This window comes from Sarcophilus harrisii, chromosome 3 (genome assembly GCF_902635505.1).
Source record: "Sarcophilus harrisii chromosome 3, mSarHar1.11, whole genome shotgun sequence".
Classification (NCBI taxonomy): domain Eukaryota; kingdom Metazoa; phylum Chordata; class Mammalia; order Dasyuromorphia; family Dasyuridae; genus Sarcophilus; species Sarcophilus harrisii.
The window spans coordinates 183,956,103-183,978,361 of record NC_045428.1 but is presented as its reverse complement, the minus strand read 5'-3'; the positions used below and the strand labels follow the sequence as shown (position 1 = coordinate 183,978,361).

Genomic DNA, 22,259 nt, shown 5'->3' with positions numbered 1-22,259 from the left:
TAAAAAATACTTATTTATTTTGTGCTTTCACATTAGCAGTGATTTTAGCTTTTTATTTTAATTTAAATAATATAGCATAGCAATGAAAGGGGAAAAAAAACAGTATTGGGGCTGAGGGATGCAGGGTATCTTCAAAATATACTGGGATTCTGGAGGTATTGCAAAAGAATTTGGAAGCTTAGATAATTTCTAAGTCAACAGGCAAAGTTTTATTATAATTATAACTAATTAAAATGGGCTAAATTCCTTTTTTTTGGAATTTAGCAAAGAGCAGAATTCAAACAATTTATAGAGACTTGGGAAGTACAGAGCAAAGAACAGAGCAAGGTAAATGACATCATAGGATTGTGGTTCACATGACTGATGTGAGAATTTTGGTACTGGGAGCTTCTCTAATAAAACTTGTTTGAGTTTGGATGTGATGCAACACACACCTTGGACCGCAAACCAGACATGCTTGAAGTTTAGCTTAGTGGAATAAAGATATCAGACCCAACTCTTTTTTCTCACACATATTCTCCAATATTGTACCACATCTTTTCCAAAAGTTACATTCCTATGGTGATATAATCTGAAAACTGGTCTGCATCATTCTCAATGCCCCAAAGCCTGGAGTTTCTGCTACTGCTGCTGTTTGTACTACATCACCAAGATATAGTGTATGAGTTAGCTTGGAATAATGCCTTGCATTTATCTATGAAACTATAAAAATTTCAGTTTTCTCATTTCTTATTAGAAGAGAAGTGAGTGAAGATGAGAGAAGAAAGAAAAGGAATTGGAATGGAGAGAAAATTGTCATAGAATATTGGAGAAAAAATTTTAAAAGGAATTACTTTTTTTGGAATAAAAAGATATTATTAAAATAGGCTAATAACTAAATTAATTCTGGGAGAGGATTATTATAAGCTTTCTTTTGCTGTCCTATACAGCAAGGAATTCATTTAGAGCTGATTTTAAACCAATAATTTGAATGTTTAAAATGTAGGTAGCTCATATTTTTCTTCCTAAAAATTAGATTCAATTTGTCAAATTTATTTTTGTCTCATTTTCTTCAACAGTTTTTGTTCCCCAGCAAAGTAAGTAAAAGTAATTATATAAGATTTGTTGGTATTAGTATTACCTATATATTTTATAATCTTCTATTTTGTATTACTTAGTTTAAAAAATAAATCTAGATTATCCAGCCCTGTAAAAATATTAGATATTCAGCTATAGAAGATATCAGGGCAAGACCTATTTTTAGCAATGTTTCAAAACTATAGCAAATTGATTTAACAAATCCAAATAAATTTTATATTTTCTAACTTCATTTTTCAATTTCTACAGAAATATCAGAAATAAGTGCTATTACATGGTTGCAGTTCTGCAGTTAAGATGTGAATATATGCTAATTATGCAATAAGTATTTTACCTTTAATTCTAGGGAAAAATTGTCAAGAATTTCCCAAATTTTTTTTTATAATGGCAAACATTGTACAATTTAGAACATTTCATACTGCAACACTATTTGACATTTCTACAATTAAATACTTTTTCCCTAAGATTTAAGGAAAAGTCCACAAATATATGTTAAATGTGTTAATTATTAAATGCTTAATAACACCATCACACACAAGTGTGTGCATGTGTGGGGGTACATATATACAGATAGATATAAATCTTTGGTTTGTATTCTCTAAAAAGCCCACCATAATGCCTTACTCATAGTCCTTACCCAGTGAATCTTTGTTGAATAAATTAATGAATGTTTACTTGTCTATGAAACACGCCTTAAAACTCTTCAGGACCATTGTCCTAGAAGTGATTCATATTTGTTCAAGGCCAAAAAGTTAGATCAATTTCTTTTCTTTTTCTTTATTTTAATTTTAATATATTAATTTGTAAGATAAATTTCTAAAAAAGTATATTGTTTAGCCAGTAGAATTGCTTATTGAAATTTCTGAAATTTTAACTCAAACTTAATTCCACTTATTTTTGCTTTATTTAATTCTTTTTTCAAAAACTTGTAATGACTGAAATATTGTGATTTTGTTGTATAAATAGAGAAAATATAGCATTTAGAGCTGAACAAGACTTGAGAGATCATGTAATCCAAATTCCTCACTTTACAAATGAGGAAACTGAGACCCACGGAGATGCTTGAAGGTAATTCAGAATATTCGTATCAGGGCTGAGATTTGAATCCATATCTTTTTGCATCAGAATGAAATGTTCTTTCTGCTGCACCATAATATGTTTGGCCATTATTTCATAAAATTTGAACTATCCTGTGACCGGGATTTCTGATGGTCTATAAGAAATCTCAGCTAGGATTATAGGATCATATATTTAGAGTCAGAAAGTAACTTAAAGATGATATAATTAAACTCTTTTCTTTTAGAGGTGAAAAAATATTAAAGAACTTGTCTTGGGCCACATAGCCATTAAGCAGGAAAGCCAGGATTTAAACTGGTCCTAGGACTTCAGATTTAGTACTCCAAGCTGACTGCTCTTTCCCTTGCATCCATTGTATACTATCTCCCTTCCTCTTACATTTCATATCCTTTGTATGCCTTATCCAACTAAATAGCTCTTAAAATGGTGACTAGTCCATAAGCAGTTTTGCTTGCTAAATGTTTGCCAAGTCTATGCTAGCTAAATTGACATAATTGGTCATTCCTTTTATATAACATTCCATTTCCCCATGCTTTTTTTTTTTTTCCTTTGGGTAATACTCTCACTTTTACTTTTGGTAACTCAAAGTTTAAAAACTTAGTTCAAATATAATCCTAAAAAGTACTTTGTAATTTCCTCAGCTATTCCAGCAATAGATGGATGAGTGGTGTATAAATTATATATGAACAAAATTTTTATCTTATATGTTTTTGTTGTTGTTCAGTCATGTCTAACTCTTCATATCACTGGACCGTACACTACATGGAGTTTTCTTGGCAAAGATACTGAAATGATTTACTAATTTTTTCTCCAGTGGATTAAGACAAACAGAATTTAAATGATTTGGGTTAAACTACATAAGTATCTGGAGCCAGATTTGAAATAAGGTATTTCTGATTTCAGGTCCAGAAACTTATCCACTGAGCTGCCTCTTAATAGTCAATAATATGAAAAAATTAATCAGATCCCCTAATGATTCAAAATAAGTGGATATATAATTTATATATGAAAGCAAGAAGACAATTTACAAGAATATGGCCTGGTAGAATTTATGTTTCTTGGAGGATTGATTTCCTTTCAGTGAATGTAGATTTGTACATTCTCTTTGTACATAAACATAATTTTAATAATAAAAATAAAAATAGCTAGCATGTATATAGCTCTTTAAGGTTTGAAAAGTACTTACCTACTTTTATCCTTATAATAGTTAGGTACTATTATTATGTCCATTTTAGATGAAGAAACTGACAGATGTTAAAAACTGACAGATGTTGTTAAATGACTTGTGCTGGCAAAATTCTGAGGCCAGATATGAAATAAGGCTTTCCTAACACCTAACACCATTCTGTCCACTACCTCACTTTTATTCCTTTATTTTTAAACATAATGTTTAGTTTTAGAGGCAGTGAATTTAGTGGATATAAATATGGCCTAAAAGACATTGGTTCATGTCCTAGCTCTGTCAAGTCATTTTAACTAACTAGTGCTGCAGGCAATACTCTTAAGTTGCAGAAAAAAGGGTGACCTTCATTGGTAAAGTTTTTTTCACTGAAGAATTTTCTCTACTTAGAAAACCACAGGTTTAATCTCTATCTCTAAGGTTTAATCTGTGGAAATTAGCATGTAAAAATCCTTTTGTGGATGTATTTCATTCTAATCAGACATTTTAAAAACTATTCTCTGAATTAAATAGAACTAAAGGGAGAATATTTGGGAAAAGAATATTATATTTCACCAAATTTATAACTTCTGCAGATGCCCAGAACAGTAAGAGGAGAAGCAGTAGTTAACAGATCTGCAGTGTTCAATTTTAAAATGAATACTAGAAAGTCTCAGGAAATAGCTAGTGTCATTTTTCAATCACAAAGCTCTTTAAAATACATAGGAATTTTGTGATCAGAGGAACAAAACAAAAAAAGTAAAAACATGGACAGATCTGTGTAAAAATATTCCATGATGCTTTTGGTTGATAGATGCTAGTAAAAATAAATTATGATCAATTATATTTTATATACAGATCCGATTTGAAATGTTTCTGAATGATAAAGGTTAGTAATGTACATTAACCATTTGAACTAGCTAGCTGCTTTGATAGATAAAACTTTGGCAGCAAATGACCCCACAAGTTTTAAAAGTTATTTTGCATTTAAATAATGGATTTCTTATTTTCATCCATCATTAACCTAATTGATCTCATTTAAACATGCAAATTATTTCACTGCACTTTTGTGCTCAGATTTTTTTTAATTGCTCTCATTTAGAATCTCTTATTACAAATATTTATTCATTTAAGCAATTTTTTTCTTTTATATGGGATCTAAGCATTTAAATGATTCAGTTTAAATTCATCATTACCTAAAGAAATAATTAATAATCTAGTAATATACATTATTCTATGTATTAATTTTAGTCTAGTTTCTCAAATAATGCTTTTGAGTTTTATTATTATTTTTCTAAGGCACAGCTTGCAAAATTTCTCAGAATGATTTCATTAGATTAACATTTTCTAAAATTTCTTTCATTTTACTCTTTAAAAAATATTTCACTTGGTTTATATAATTATCATCTAAGTAACTATTGGAAAACGAACATATAGTTACACTTAATTGTTTTATCCCCTATGTTTTCTATGTTATTTCTTCTGTTAGTGCTGAGAGAGTCTTCCTGCTGAGAATTAAATAAAAACTGAATCATACAATCTGTTCCACTAAAAATATGAAATCAGACAAATTAAAAAGTCGCATTATTTCTAACAGAATTAAACAAACTAACAAAATGAATTAGAGATTTCCAAAATGTATTATTTAGACTAGATTCCTTTCAGGACTAAGATATTCTCTTTTTTCTCCCTCATAGTGCCTTCCTCTAGAGGTGTCATTTTCCTTACTCTAGCTAATTCTGGTTAGTCTAATCTGCCAGTCAATGGCTTTCTCCCACTTCACAGAATACTTCCTTTCTCCTACTTAATTGTGCATTCCCCAGGGGAACTGGTCTTTTTCCTTGCTAACTATAAGTTCTCCCAATTCTGTTTCATATTTGCCACTCCTGATGTGCCTATTTTATTTCTTACTTTTGTAAATGTTTCTCCTAAATAAACCTTCCTTTTGGCAAAATACACATATACACGTACATATTTAGATGTATTTAATGCTGCTATCTGCTTATATTATGAAGAAGATTTTTTTTTTTACTTATTCTAGCGATTTGTGATGAAAGAGCTGCATTAAATTAAAGGTAAAAGGGCAGGTAGGTAGAAAGTAGATAGAGTGCCCTGTCTGAGATCAGGAAGACTCATCTTCATGAGGTCAAATATGGCTTTAGAGACTTACTGGCTTTGTGACCCTGGGAAAGTAGTCTAAACCTATTTACCTCAAAATCTTTATCTGCAAAATGGAATATGGAAGAGACTGGCAAGTCACTCCAGTATCTTTACCAAGAAAATCCCAATTGAGATCATAAAAAGTTGGACACAATTAAAAAATGATGAACTAAAAAAGAACAATGCATATTAAATATATATTAAGATTAATCTCTGCAATTTACTAGCAGTTTACTATCATGGTTAGCGTTTGGATATATATTTTGATTGATATAGAGAAATTCTAGGTAGGGAAACTCCCTTCAACAAATAAAAGTTGTCACCATGTACAGCTGGCATGTGACCTCAACACAAGTTTTCCTGGGATTAAGGCAGATCCTCCATATACCCCACTTCTGATTCATTTGTTGTCTTTAAATGGTATGAATATAATTTTTTTTTTCCTGAGACAATTAGGGTCAAAGTGAAAGAATTCCAATAGATGGATTTTAGTTGGAACTTATAGAAGGGAAGACACTAGGTGGCCTGAGGAGGTAGATGATTCCAGGCATCGATGATAGGCAGGGAAAATATCCAGAACTAGGAAAAGGAGTGTCTTCCTCTGACAGGAGGAAGTCTGTCTTCTTGAAACAGGAAGAAGGCCAATGTCCCTGGATCAAAAAGTACATGTTGGGGAGTAAGAAAATGGAAAAATTAGTTAGGGAAATAGATTATGAAGGGCTGTAAATACTGTTGTTGTTGTTAAATAATTGCTGCCAATGATTTTCCTTAAATATATATCTGACCACATGATTTTCCTATCAATAAATTCCAGTGGCTTCCTATTATTTCTAGGATCAAATATTACTTATTTATCTGGCTTTTAAAGTCCTTCACAACTTAGTTTTGACCCTATTTGAGGTGTTTATGAAACATTATACCTCCTTCTACATTTATTGATCTAGCCAAGATGGGTTTTTCTTCATTCATCCCTCATGACATTATCTCTCAAGAAGATCTGAAACAGTTGTTTCCCATGTATTTTATGCAAGGGGAACCTAAAAGGAATTTGGTAAGATTCCTTTGCCTATTTATACAGTATTGAAATTAATTGTTCTTTAAATGTTTGGTAGAATTTACTTTTGAATCTACTTGGCTCTGATTTCCTCCTCAACTTGGATTCCAGGAATTTCTTTCTTCCAGAAACATTTCAAACATCAACATCAACATGAATCCTTTTCTGAAGCCTCTAACTGCTACAGATCTCTCTTAGAATTTCCCTTATATTCAACTACTTTGCATTGTTTTTATATTTATTCTGTACATATAAATAAATGCTCATTTTGTCTTTTCCATTAGAGTATAAGCTCCAGTAGGGATAGTTTTATTCACTGTATTCATATCTTCAGTACCTAGCATAGATTTGACACAAAATAGGCACTTAAATAAATTCCTGTTGATTGATTTCTTGATTGATTTTTTTGTGATTCCCTGTGATGAGGTTCAAGAACGCAATTATTGATATGAAAACAAGATGCAAATGAAAGAGTCCGGAATGAATTCACAGTGGTAGTTTCTTTATCAAGAGGTACCTTTATTTATAAGAAAAGATCACAATCAAAATCCAAAGGAATTTTTGGGAGTGAGCTATTTTTATAGATAGAAGGAAGGGGGAGAAACCAAGAAAGAATTGGGGAGAAAAAGGACATTTGAAGGAATTAGAGAGGAGTTAGGGAGATTCTTGACAACATCAAGAAGGAGCTGGGAGATGCATGGTGAAATCAAGGATGCTTTAATAGAATCCGGGAGTTGGGGAGATAGTCTCAAAGTGGATGATATAAGGAATTTCTGTAACTTTCTGATTTTTTTCTGTAAAGGGAGAAAACAAGCTGGCTTGAATTCCTATAACCTGGTATTTTCCTAAGATACATCTATGTCTTATTCTACATTGCTGTTACTTATGTCATACCAACTTTAGGAAGAATATATGAAAGACAGGAAAGGAAGAAAGGTGTTTTATTGTTGTTTGTTTGCTATGGTGTAATTTCTTGGTTCTCTTTACGCTTATTCTAAGTTGTAAGTATTTATTGTGTATCCTATGTCTAAGACAGGAGATTTTGAAACTGTGATGGGCTAGAATACAAAGTAAGAAGCCCTATCTTATAACAAATAGAAGCAATAAACTGCAATATACTGACAAGCAATGATGTCTATTAGATAGAATGATAGCTTACTTTCTGTGGAGTCATGAGCAAATCATTTCAACACAGGATGAATCTAAGGAAAGAATCTTGGAGAGTTCTATGTATGCATTTTTTTGGTCATACTCATGGAGCCTGAGGAGATCTTAGTAATAAAATCTGGGAGTTTTGTAGTTATAGCATCATAGGGATGAGTTTAGGCCCCTTGTGGAGACAGGGTTTTTCCTTCCAGATTGAAAAAAAAAAAGGAAAAAAAATTGGCGATAATTTCTGTTATCTTTCATCCTCAGGGATGATTTAGGGTCCCACCTAAATGACTCTGAGACCAGCTGCTAAAATTGACTGACACAATGGGAAACTCTACCCTAGAGGGACAACCAACATTATCATAAAATAATTTTAATTAAGCTCTTCCACATGCATGAAAGTGTATTAGATGCTATGAAAAGGAAATTAACAGATTTTTTTCTCTGCCTTCTAGACACATGCTCACTAAACTAAGACAAAATGAAAGGGGCTTTTCGTAATTGGTCTGTTTGTTATCCCAAGGGGGAATATGTCTCTCTGTATGTATACATACATATACATATGTGTGTGTACATGTATGAATATTTATGTATGTACATTCATTTATGCATGGATATGTAGATATGTATCTCTATATCATCATTAAACTTTCCAAAAAAGTGGCCAGCCTTTAATAATTCATCATGCTTCAGTACTGCTTAGAAACATCTATTTGATGAATAAGCACTTTATTTTTAGAAAATGATAAACTAAAAAGGCAATTATACAGCTAAGGAAACCTATAGTATGTGTCTTAGCTTCTTGTTAGAAATCTGCATAACCAAATTACTTTGATTTCCTTTCATTTTTAGGTTGAAATTTGGAAATTAATGTAATCAGTTAACATTAATTTTTCTTATTGGCTTTGCCTATAAGACAAGAAAGCTCAAGTGAAGGAATTCTGATGCCCTTCGTTCCGTATAACATATGAACTTGTTGAGGGAGAGACACCCAAACAATGATACAATGATGGGGTCCCCAGGGTAGTGTTGTCACAGGTTTTTGCAATTTTTGACAAAAAATGGATTTATTTACACTGGGAAGCCACTCAGTGGGCTTCCTGATTAGGAATTAGCAAAAGTTTGGATACACAGCTTTGATTTTTATTTAGCTTTATTTAGCCTAGCCCAGGGCTAGGGAGTGATCACCAGATGAATTAAAGGACTAATCAATAATAGGTGGTAATTATGCTCCAGGCTAAGATCTCCAAATGAATTGTATTTGGGGATTATTGTGAGAGTTTTCTCCCTGGGAATCAAGTAGGAGAGCAGGGATGGTCCCAAGGTCAGGAGAGATTGAGGTTTAGGGTTTTTCCAACATAGGTCCAAAGACTCCCAAAGATCAGGGGAACACAGTTCCTATTACCTCAAAATCATATACTAGCCATTTTAAAGAACTACTTAAGCAAATGAAGAAATGAGAAATCATGAAACTGAAATAACTAAAAAAAAGTAACTAAAAAGTTATGATTTATTATTAGGAACTTACCTTTAGTTAATAAAGTATTACATAGTTAAAATGCACTATTCACAGAGTAAATAATGAAATGCCATATGAAACAATTTAATAAAATTATTTTTGTTGCTAAGGTCATGTAAGAATACAAGGTTAGCCCCAACTGACCATGAAATATGTCAATCTGACAATAAATAAATGTTCTAAGGGGGCCTTTGTCTGGAGTGGACAAATACTGCATTAAACAGATGATTCAGATTCAAGCAAAAGACAATATAGATTTAGAGAAGATCAAATCTCAAACAGGACATTTAGATGTACATAAGGTATAAAATACACATAAAGAAATAAATTTTGCATTTGACTTTTCAAAATGTAAAGCACTGTCAACCTTTTTTCACTATGACAAAAACAAGGTAATATCTTCAGGGAATATGAAAACAAGATTGTATAATGGTAACCTTAAAAGCCTATGGAAAGGTTTAGAATACAATTTAAAATTTAGAATTCCCAATCTCCAGTTCTATTCTTACTTTATCTTTGTTATTTATTTTGTTATATACTGATGTAGTTAAGTCCATTTTATTTTTTTAAAAACAAATTTTAAATGAAAGTATATATTTATTATGGGCATTAAATCATCTTTGGGTTCAGTTGTCAGTGCTTTGGTAAGTCCTGCTAATATTTTCAATTGGTTTTTCACAAAAAACCTATATATTTTCCCTGATAAAAATTTTGAAAACTATAGTCTTTTAACCTTACAAAGACTTTTTTTAAACTTTTCTTTATTGTCAATAATGAGATTCAGATAAGAATTCCTTCTCTTTGAATACCATTAACACAAAAAAGTTTTCATTTTATTGTTCTTAGTTCTGCTATAAAATAAAAAACTTAGATTTGATTTAAAAGGTAAAAGAAAAGATTTAGTGCACAAGTTTTGGAAAAAAAATGTTTACTTACAGTGTATTTCTAGGACCTGCATTGCTACCTGAGGCGTGGAGTTTAGAGATTCATGGTCTACTCTGCAAATTACTTTTACACCATCATCATTTCGATCCACTCGGAAATCAAGTGTACTGCTGACAGTGAATGTCTTGCGATTTGCATCTTCTTCTTTTAAGTATTTGACATCTGAAAGCAAAACATACCATTTATAACACTGTGTCATTTTTATTTCAAAATATTAACAGATCACATTAAGTTGAACAATTTAATGAAATTTACTTTCCCCTGTCTTTATAGGTTTTTAAAAGACCAATTGTTTTCTGGTTTAACATTCAATCCATTTCAGACTAAAAAAAAAAAAAAAATACAACCATTTACTAAAATGGATTCAAATAGAGCAATTTAAAAATGAAATAAAGGGAAAGATTAACAGCATAACATTGTCTTTCCCACATTCTCCAAATAATCTTGATTACAAATAGATATAAGATTGCTCTGCAGATCATTTTTGGAAAATGTAGGCTTTCTTCTTCCTTTCCTTGCATTAGCAGTTTCACTAAAGGGAATGCTTTCTTATTCTAATCACAATAATATAGTGTAGGGTGGGAGAGATTATTCTTATCTATCCCTTTGTAGGAGAAGGTTTTATGAAGCATAAAAGAAAGCAAAAAAATTGTTGAACTGTGATTTAAATATGAACAACATGAAGTGAGCTAAGGTATTTTTGGAGAATGTGCAAGATAAGGGAGTTGTCATCTTTGGCCACCAAAGGTGGGAGTAGGATAACCTGAGCATTTTGAATATTCAAAGGTTTTCAAGTAGTGAACTCTGTTTTCAGATAAAATGTTATTCAATTATTGAAGAATTCACCAATGAATATGGTATGAATAGGGATATACAAATTTGTATTGATCCTCATGGGTCTTAAGACCCACATAAGCCAAAAGAGGCAATGTTAGATTTAAAAAAAAAAAAGAAAAGAAAAAAAGAATTATTCCATTAACTATTTGGAATAATTGCTCCTTACTCATTTGCAATGAAAGATACAACTAAGACTTAATTGCTTCTTTGTATACATTTTTAAAAATAATTTTCTCATTTTTTTGATAATTTCTTACTGTAGAAGTAGCTTATAAATTTTTGGGAATTTTAATCAATCAGAAAAAGAAATCAAAATGCTGAGATAAAGCATTCATTATAAAATACCTCAAATAAATTTGAAAAGTACACCTAAATTATTTACATTCTTTATAACCCTCTATCATTCTTCTTACTCCTTTCCCTTTGCATATTTTAAAACTAAAATATATGAAATATCTGGTTTAAATTTGTATTATGTATCTTTTTAAACAAATGCCACAATAGGACAGTACCATTAATTTAGCTACAGGGCTAGGGAAAATTAGAATTGAAAGATACATTTCTTTTTCTAGGTTACCTTTAAAGAGATATTGGATATGTATTATTCTGCACATAGCTATTTATATGGCTCATTGATTTTTGTTTATTTCAGCAAAAGAACAACCTTGTCATATTGATTTGTCATAGTAAGGATCTTTAAAATAAATTTTAGCAGAGGAGTAAATAGATGAGGACATACCTTTTTTCAAATCATATGTGTACATTTGTGTGTTCATAATCATTTATTGGATTTTTTTTTTGCTTAAATAAGGGTTTCATTATATATTAAAAAAAAGGTATTTTATCTCTTCAGCTGCTTTTATTAAAATAGTATATCAATGAGATAAGGGGGAAAAGAACTTCTGAAAGAATACAGAATCCTAGATCTAGTTTCTACTAGAGTTCTGCTTTTTTAGTTTTGAATAAACTATACTTGGTTTAGGATTTTTTCCCCCATTCACTTGTAAACATGGGTTAGCATAAAATCTCTATTTCTGTGGCCTAATTCAGTTCCTTACAGAAGCATTCACAACTTAAATTCTTCTTTGCTGCTATAACAATAAAAATACAAAGTTCTGATTTCTGTTAAGAGTCAAACCACTGAAAATTGATTCAGTTCTTTACTAATATGAAAATCTCATTTCTTCTTAATTTCCCAATTTGCCAGTAATTTGCTTTAAAAACGGGGAAAATCTAAGAACTCGTATATTTTCCTTTTATTAGTAAACTTATTCTTTTTCTGGAGTTAGAGACACAGAAAAGAAAAGAAAATGTTGTCTCCTAGCAAAACAACTCCCCTTTTCATCTCTTTGTTCTTTTCATCCATTTCTCTATTTGGTATTTCTATTTCATCCAGGTAGGAAGTTAAAGGGCTGATTTCAGAGTTTCATACTTAAAAACACAAGAGTTTTGACCTTCTTTATATCCAACTTGGACTGATTTTTTCTTCCTTAGGTGACTTGGTGATACTTGCTTCCTGAGAGTCAACATTTTAATATTGGACTTAATATGGATACATAATTGATTTGGTTCATTGCAACTCAGAATTCTCTGTCCGAAGTGATCTAATAGTTTCAGTATCTCTAGGTAGAAAGGATTATAATACACCACAAACTCTGACCAGGAGGTTATATTTTCAAGAATTATATAAGAAACTTATGGAAATTTATTCTCATTGTTCATTTTTAACAAATGCTGTATTTATATGAAATGCAAATCAACACATCTTTTGTCTTACATATTTGCTTTAAGAATGTAGCATTTAGCTTAAGTTTAACCAAGCATATATAATCTGTTATAAACTGTTTAATAAAAGAACCCATAACAGGGTGGTTAAAAAGTAAAATAGACTACTACAATTAATTTATTGGAAAGAAAAATTGAAATACTATTTAGCTTTTAAATTATTTTTAAAAGAATTTCATTAAATATCATTATTAATAACAGGTCAGAAAATGTATATGTAACAAAAAAGGAACAATGATATTTGGTTCTAGGGTTCAGGATATCATTTTCACAAAAGACTGATACTGCTAAAGAAAACTTTAGGTCTGGCCAAAATTCTTCAATTTCTTTTTAGTCATTTAGTCAATTAAAATGTATCTCTTTTGCTCACAGGGAACTAATACACTATCATGTTATCATATTATACAAGATTACTTTATTATTTCTCTAGCAGACCCTGAGGGAATTTATATCCAGGACAAAAGCATTTTAATGAGGAGAATAGGTGAGGGAGCTAAGAGAGTCTAGGTCATATGTTTGTATCTAAATGGAGCAAACCCTTGTTGATAATGCCTGGAATGATAATTCCAGGAAGGTGGTTAAAAAAGGGGGAGCGGGGGAAGAGTAAACAACAAACAACACTTAATTGATAATATTGTTTGGACACAGTCCTGTATGCTTATTGTAGTTTCCTGGTGAAGATTTTTGAAAAAGGAGCCAAGTGTATAAGAATGTAAGGAATAATATGAAAGAAAATTAAGAGATAGAAAGGAGGGAATAACATATCCAAGAGAAAATTAATTTCCCTTGACTCTAAAAAAGGCAGCGAAAATAGAGTTTTTGAAGATCACAACTAAATCCTCAGATACTCTATTTTTACTGCCTCTTTTCGAGTCAAGTGATTCTAAAGACTCTGAAAGATGAAGTCACAACAGATACTCAAACTCAGGTCTTCTGAATCCAAGCCCCATATTCCCTTTACTATATATTATGATGAAAGCCTAGAGTTTAATCTGTTCTATGGGCACAGGCTATACTTTTAAATCCTATTAGTAAATTCGCAAATATTTTATATACAAGATTGACAGAATATTAAAAAGCTTTTAAATGAATATGAATATAAAATTGATGTTGAAGAAACTAATTTTTGCATATATGTATATATACATATATACAAATGTACACTCATACTGTGAAGTTTCCCATTCAATAAATTCAAGTTTAATAGAATATACAATATTAATGATTCTTAAATAAAGTTATTTTTTATAAGAAAAAAAGTTCAAGTTTCCCATACACATTAATACAAACTCCCATTCCCAGCTCTACCCCAATTTTTTTCTTTAAAAGATAATGTGTGCATATCTCTATTTCTATTTCTATTTCCTTCTATCTATCTATTTATCTATCTGCCTACACAGAGACACAGACACACACACACACACACACATATACATTTTTCCATTCCAAATTCTCTCCCTTCGTCTAGTACCTCCCCTACCTATTTGAGAAGACAAGCAATATGATATTCATTACACATATGAAGTCTTGAATTGCATGCTTTACAGTAGGTGAAAATTTTTTTTATATAAAAGATAATTGAAGCTCTATAATATCTTCTGAAGCAACACATTAGACTTGTGAATAATTCCAAAAATTGGACATTTTTTTTCCTGTCTCAAGACTTAACATGCCTCTTAACTCTATCCAATATTACTACCTCTGTCCTCTATGCTCTTGTGCCATACAAAACACATCTAATTCCTCTTCAACATGGCAATCCATCATATACTTGAAGGCAGCTATTATACCCCAATCCTGCCTTCTCCAAAATAAATATCTATAGAGCCTTCAATTCTAATCAATAGATATAATTTTCCTTAAATTTAAACTAACATTTATTTTTTTCTATCTTCCACTATGTCAGGGAGTAGGGAAAACCTTGTAAGAAATATACATATTCAAATAAAATAAATTTCCATATTGTGGAAATTTCCTTTGAAAAAGGAAAGAATTAGCCAGGTTTATGAAATGTAAGGAATAGTATGAAAGAAAATCAAGAGATAGAAAGGAAGAAACAACATATCCCAGAGAAGATTTATTTCACTTAACTCTAAAAAAGCTAGTGAAAATAAATGGCTAAAAAGGTATTTCTTATTTCCACATATTTAGTTAATAATCTTTGTATCAGAAGATAGATATCATTATTCATCACTGGTCTCCTAGAATCATCATTATCCATTACATAATTAAAATATATCAATATATAATTAAAGTATTCAACTAATCCTTTTATGACATAATTTTGAGGCTTTTAACTATCACAACCATCAGTTTATAAATGTTCTCTTACTTATCAGTTTTCATACTGAAACATGTGATCAAACTGAAAACGATACTGTAAGTGTGATCTGCCCAAGGAAGAGTATGATGGATCTTGGTCAGTTCTTTTTTTCTTGGTCACTATGTTTTGCTTAATGTACTCCAAGATTACATTAGTTTTATTTATTATTTGTTTATTTGGTGAAGGAGGCGACAATAAAAGTAGTTTTAAAATGAGAGATTTGTATTCAAATTGGAATTTTGATTCTACTACTTGTTTATCTATGTGATACTGAGCAAGGCACACAACTTTTCTCAACCTGAAATCTAATTTAACTAAGCTGCCTTTATCTAATTATCAAATTGATTTTCTTAAACTAAGTGTGAGTCATTAAATTAATTTCAGTTGAACCTCATTTTATATTTGGACCAAAGCATCCTGAATTTGTCAAACAATTTGCTATGTATCCTTTCAGTTTTGTCATCAAACATTTTGAAATGCATATGATTCGTGTTTTTATCTTAAGTCCTTGATTAAAATGTTATAAACACCATTGAGATGAAAAACAGAATTTTGCACTCCCCTACAGATCAAATTCCATGTTAACATGGATCTTAATAAAGCCATACTAACCTGTTCTTAATAAAGCCATACTAGCTCGTTCCTATTGCTACTTTTTAAAAATATTCAGTAACCACATTTTAAATAACATACTATAAAGCTTTGTTATGAATTGAAGTAAATCTATATTTACTTATAAATAGACCTATACTTTGGAGACTCTACTATCTTCTACATTTTATGAAAATTGGAACATTTGCTCTTTACAATCACCCTATATCTAATATTCCTATAAACTCAAGATTATAAAAGGAGTAGGTGACTTTAGCCATCTAAATTAATTAAGCCTATTCTGAAATTATCATTCTTTTGTAGAAACAGAGGTAATAGAATAAAATCAGAAAAAAATACTTTTCAATTTATTAAGTAGGTCCATCAAAGTGTCCATTTTCCATGGAAGTTTATAGCATCAACATAGACAAAACTGGTCAACTCACTTTTAAACTGCCATTGGCCCAGTTGCAATATTCAAGGAACAGGATATATTTGTAAATGAGTTCTCTGAAAAAACCAACATTATTCTTCAGTTTCAATCTTTGCCACTAGTTAGGTAAAATTATATAGTATGGTGTATATATAGCACAGAGCCTTGAGTTAGAAAGAGCTGAATTTAAATTTGGTCTCAGGTTATTTCCCAGAATCATTTAACCTCTGTCTTCTTCAGTTTTTTTTAACTATAAAACAAGGATAATAATAGCACCTACCTCACAGGGTTATGATGAAGAACAAAAGAGATAATAATTATTAAGCACTTAGAACAATACCTGACATACTAAATTCTATGTAAATTAGAGCTAATAGTATTTTATTTTACTACTTACAGGCAACCATAAGGGAAGCATCTCAGGTGAAAAAAAAAATAAAGCTATCTATATAATAATACACCATGCTTAAACTTTTTTTTTTCATAAAAGCTTTAATTAGATGGACATTCTGATACTTTCATTGAGAATATTCCTACATCTCTAGTTGCTAATATGGCATTGTTTCTTCATGGTCTTACCAGCTTTTCAAATTCTGCATGTCTTAAACAGACCTTATTATCTTTCTCTCAAACTTGTTTCTTCTGACTTTTCTGTTGCTGTGAGTGCACTACCTAGACTTACGTTCAAAATCTTGTTAGGATAGTATAGTAGATAAGAGTGATGGATTAGGAGTCTAGAAGACCTAAATTCAAATTCCATTTCATATGTTTACTAGTTGCAAAGTTCTTTATCTGTAAGCCTGTTTTATGAAGTATAAGTGGCTCTGAATTCTTGAAGTCTATGTTGAGGAAGAAGAGATAGAGAAATTATATGGATAACTTGATGATATTCTCCAAATTAAATTAAAATACTCTTACATTTAGTAACTGAAATGCAAATATGAAAAAAGGTGGGATGGTAATAAATAAATACCAACACATATATAATATCTGAGAATACAGGATTCGGAAAAAAAAAAGTTATAAAAAAGTCATTCTTTGATAAATTAAACATAAATTTTATTCTTTTATAACACAATTTTTTTTTTCAGAAAAGAATTACTAATAGGTATGGGGCATGACAGAACCCAAATAACACTAATTAATGAGGTAGATTAAATTGTAACAGACAGAAAAAGACTTGTTATTGCTTTCAAAGTTATTCTTGAATCACCTGTCTGCGGACAGACTGCTAACTTGTCAGTGTAAAATCAGAATTAATAAAAAGCAATAAGAAAGAATAATAATGATAAAAAGTGTATAATTGAAACAGCAAAATCCTGAACTATTTAAAGAAGTACTAAGCAATGAAATAAGATGAATGAGCTTCAGAAATAGAATCAACACTGATAACAATATGTATAGCTATTTGGGGACTCTATAAATTTATTGTCACAAGAATATTAAAAGAGAACAGAAAGCATCCTGGTTGACACACACTTGATTTAAATTGCCAAGGGGAAAGATGATGTTCCAAAGTCACATAATTCATTTATATATGATGAAGGATTATGGAAGGTTTTGAGCAGTTAAAAAATTGTTTAAATAAAATATAGCAAATTATTTTCCTAAGCAAAGAGATGCCAAGGACCTTTAAGGAGAAAAATGGAAGAAAGATTAAAATATGGAAATATATCCAATGATTAACAAAGTTAACTCTTTTCACCATTAAGGATAGTGGAAGCAAGGTGGTTGGATCCTAATATTATGATTCCAATATGGTTTTCAAGATGGTGAAGCAAAACATTCCAAATTTAACACTATTTTCCCACTGAGAAAAAAGAACCAAGCAACTGAAAGAATAATAATTCAAAAATTTAAGAAAAAAGTATCTATGTATTTTTTTCTAGCATAGGCTTACAAAAAGAAATACCCAGAAGCCTGTGTATACTAGGAAAAGAGTTGAGCCAGAAAATCTTGGGCCAAAGTACATAGCAGAAAGAGGCTTACAAAATGCAGAAGAAGCAAGCAAAAAAATTCCTGGATCCCACAGGTATGTGCCTGAGTACTAGGAGATGGGGGAACAGGGACTAGCTACCAATACCTAGAATCTTTATGTCTTTATGACTGTAGAGCACGAGTTGGGAATTTCTTGGCTTTATATTATTAGGCAGGCAACAATTATGCCACTCCCTGACCTAGGTGTCCCAGTTTAATTATCTGATCTCTGTGAAGAGCATAATGCTTAGAACTTAAATGATGAAGTGACAGGAAGTTCAATGATAAAGATCAGAAGCAAATCATGCTCCACCATTTATTCTGGAAGGGTTCCAGTTCCAGTTTAGGAAGCAAGGCTGGAAAATTGAGTAAAACAAACAAACAAACAAACAACAAAAAACAAAGCAAAACTCCAATATAAATATAGAACTCTAAGGTTTGTTCCCTTCATATTTAGGGGTCCCTGGTTAGGACATTTCTTTGTCTCCAGTCACAATGTTCACTCCCAACTCAACTCATTTTCTGGATTTCTTTAATCTCTCTGTAGCTGAATTGTTTCTACGTAGGTATCCTTTGTCCTTTCTCCACTTTGAAATTTCCCTTTATAAATATTTATCTTTTTTTTGAAATTTGTATCTTTATTGGTTAACAAAGTGCCTGGCATATAATAATGTTTAATGTGTCTTTCTCTGCTTAAATCCAGGTATTTTCAAGCCACAAACAGAACAGAACAACTCCACAAAATTCCCAATCAATCCCACTTTCTTTCCCCTAATGCTAGTGACTTCCCAGTTAGTTTCGGATTAGTGATATAATCAGAATGATCAGAATGCAAATTCATGCTCAGATACTTACTAGCTGTATGACTCTAGGCAAATCTCTACTTCAGTTTCTTCATTTATAAAGTGGGAATAATAGCAATTACCTCACAGTATTGTTGTAAGTACCACATGAGATAGTGCTTGGTTTATAATAGGTGCTTATTCTCTCTCTCCCTCTCTCTTCCTGTCTTTCCCTTCCTATCTCTGCCCCCTCTTTCATTCCTACTCTTCCTCTTTCCTTCTTTTCTTTACTTCCTCCTTCCTTCTTCTCTTCACCTCCTTCTTTCTTCCTTTCTTCCTTTTTGGCTTTGTTCCTTCTTTCCTCTTTCCATTAATTCTCTCATTCCCTTTGAGATGTAATTTATACTATTTATATCTAAAATACAAGTATTTCTATATTGTGTGTCTCTGATGCTAAGAATTTGAATTTTAACATATATGGGAGGGAGAAAAGAAGACTGAAAAAATCTTCAGATATTTTATGTTTATATTCCTTTCAAAGCAAAATAATACAATGTGTATATGTGTGTATTTCTGTGTGTGTGTGTGTGTGTGTGTGTGTGTGTGTGTGTGTGTTTTGTTAAAACATTCATGGTTGTCTCCTTGTCGAAAAAAGGTGAAAACATGGGAGAAATAGTTCTTTATTCTAATGATTTAAGAGAGCAAAAATAAATTATGCCTTAAAAAGATGAAAAAACAATTCTAAAAAGTCTGAAGGAAATCCAGATTTATGTCAAGAAATTGGATGTTGAAGGATTGGAACACAATGAAGAAAGGCTAATAAATTACTGAAGCAATTCCCATCAGTTTAAATATTTTACTATAGACAATGAAGTTTTTATCATCTGAGGGAAAATACATAAGGACTGACAGTACTATGAGAGTAACATTAACATTGCCATGGGAGCTGGTCTTCTCTCGTTCCTCTTTGTAACTTTGTAGGCATGGTGGGGTTAAAGTAGAAAGTAAAGGAACGATTCTAAGAGCTTTAAGTGCTTAGCAGTATGATCATAAAGCAGAAATCAGTGATCATTTCCCTTGTTTATTTTCAGATTTTTACCATGAGTTCGGGGTAGATGATACTGTTTCAAAGTGAATAGAGTTCTGCTTCCAAGGTAGGAAGACTTAAGTTTGAATCATATCTCAGACACTATATTGCTTTCCTTGGGAAACTCAGTGCTCTCAAAGATTCTTAGACACTTAGTGTCAGAGATGGTTCAAACCTGCATTGAAAGATGGAATTCAGCTTTTCCAAGTTTATCCCTTATCCCCATTTCAGAAACAGTCATCATCATCATCATCATCATCATCATCATCATCATAATAATGAGAAAACTAAGGCAAACACATTAAATGACTTCCCCTAAGTCATCCAACTAGTTAATGTCTAAGGTCACATTTGAACTTAGGTCTTACTGAGTAAAGAGCCAGAGCTATATCTATTGTCTCTATAGGCAAGCTGAGAAAGGTTGCGTTAGACTGGGTAATAGCTTTGAAGGAGGAATATAGTCTGTTAATGAGAAATTACCAGAATCTTGGAGTCAATGAGATTTATGGATTTCCTTTAAAAATATAAGATACTGTTAAGGCTACTATGGAACAGTAAAAGATCCATGATATAATAAATGAAAAAGTTTAGGTATTTGAAAACCATCTGAAAAAGGGCATCCTAGACAAACTCTAAGACCAACTGAAAATCTGCCAGATAAGATGAACATGTTTATCCACTTATATCAATAAAAAATTTAAACATGGAATCCAGAGGTTTGAAGCCAGGGGATAGAAGAGGTAGCAACCAACTCTGAAGTTTATATAACCAGAGTAAGTTGGCAAAACAGATATCAAAATATTGAATTTATTCCATAGATTGGTTTCACTGTCAAGATATATTTTAGCTTACCATGTTATTCATCTTGGGAAAGGGGAGATCATGGAGAGGTAGTAGAGTAAGTGGCACCTGGGAGTAGATGAAGGCTTTAAGTTTCCAGGAATCCCTGACCCACATTTGTGGTATGGGGACAGGGATGGGATCTAGGATATGATAAAAGAGTTTTTCTGTCTCTGCTATGTTGAGTGATCAAGGCATTGACTTTTCCTGGATTAGACTCAGAGAAGTGAGGACAGTACTTCCCTTCATGATCTTCCTACAAAAACAGGAACAAGAAACTAAGATCACCAGGATATGAAGAAGATATTGCAGTTGTCCAGAATAAGGTACAATGGTCTGAAAGAGTGAATTAATATCTTTCTTATCCCAAGGATAAGGTTCAGGGAGCTCTTCTATTTTGGAAGAAGAAGAAGAATACAATGATCAAGACCATCAAATTAAGACCCCTTTTAAGGATTATAGTTCTTCGGGACTGGACAAGGAATTAGATAAGTATCTAAACTTTTATGAGAAATAACAAGAAATTAAACAAGTACAGAATCATTAAATAATTAAATATGTTGTCAAAACCTTTTCCTGTGCAGGACAGAAGAGCTAAACAATTCATCCTCTAGGAAAGGGAAGGAAAGTTGAAAATGACATTTAGAAATAGGATACCTTCCCCAAAAAGAGAAAAGGACCACACTTGCAAAAATGTTTGTAGCTGCCCCTTTTGTAATTGCAAAGAACGGAAATCTGAGTGGATGCCCATCAGTTGGGGAATGGTTGAATAACTTATAGCATATGAATGTTATGGAATCTTATTCTATAAGAAACGATCAGCAGGATGATTTCAGAAAGTCCTAGAGAGATTTACATGAACTGATGCTAAATGAAGTGAGTAGAACCAAGAGAACATTGTATACAGTAACATCAAGATTATATGATGATCAATCCTGATGGATGAAACTCTTTTCAGCAATGAGGTGATTCCAATAGATTTGTGATGGAAAGAGCCATCTATATTCAGAAATCCATCTACATCAGGATTGTGGGGATTGAATGTGGATCACAACATAGTATTTTCACCTTTTTTTGTTATTGTTTGCTTGCTTTTTTTTCTTTCTCATTTTTTCCTTTTTGATCTGATTTTTTTTTCTTGTGCAGCATGATAAATGTGGAAATATGTGTAGAAGAATTGTACATGTTTAATATATATTCGATTACTTGCTGTCTAGAGGAGGGAATGGGAAGAAGGGATAGAGAAAAATTTGGAATACAAAGTTTTGCAAGAGTAATGTTGAAAACTATCTTTGCATATATTTTGAAAATAAAAATCTATTATTATAAAGAAACCTAAAAAAAAAAGAAAAAAGTGAATGTTAAAAAATAAAAATAGTTTTAAAAAAGGAATCAAACATACACACATACACAAAGAAATGGGTTACTTTTATGAGTTGGACAGTTATAGAACCAAAAAAG

General features: G+C 31.4%; 1 protein-coding gene across 4 annotated transcripts in view; it reads right to left on the bottom strand.

The window, feature by feature from the left end:
- Positions 1–22,259, bottom strand: part of CADM2 (cell adhesion molecule 2) — a 1,401,218-nt gene that overhangs the window by 187,439 nt on the left and 1,191,520 nt on the right. For all 4 annotated transcript variants that reach the window (XM_031963623.1, XM_031963625.1, XM_031963624.1 and 1 more), the window contains one exon: positions 10,135–10,305. In XM_031963623.1, coding sequence (XP_031819483.1) covers positions 10,135–10,305 — 171 coding nt within the window. The remainder of the gene's footprint in view (positions 1–10,134; positions 10,306–22,259) is intronic.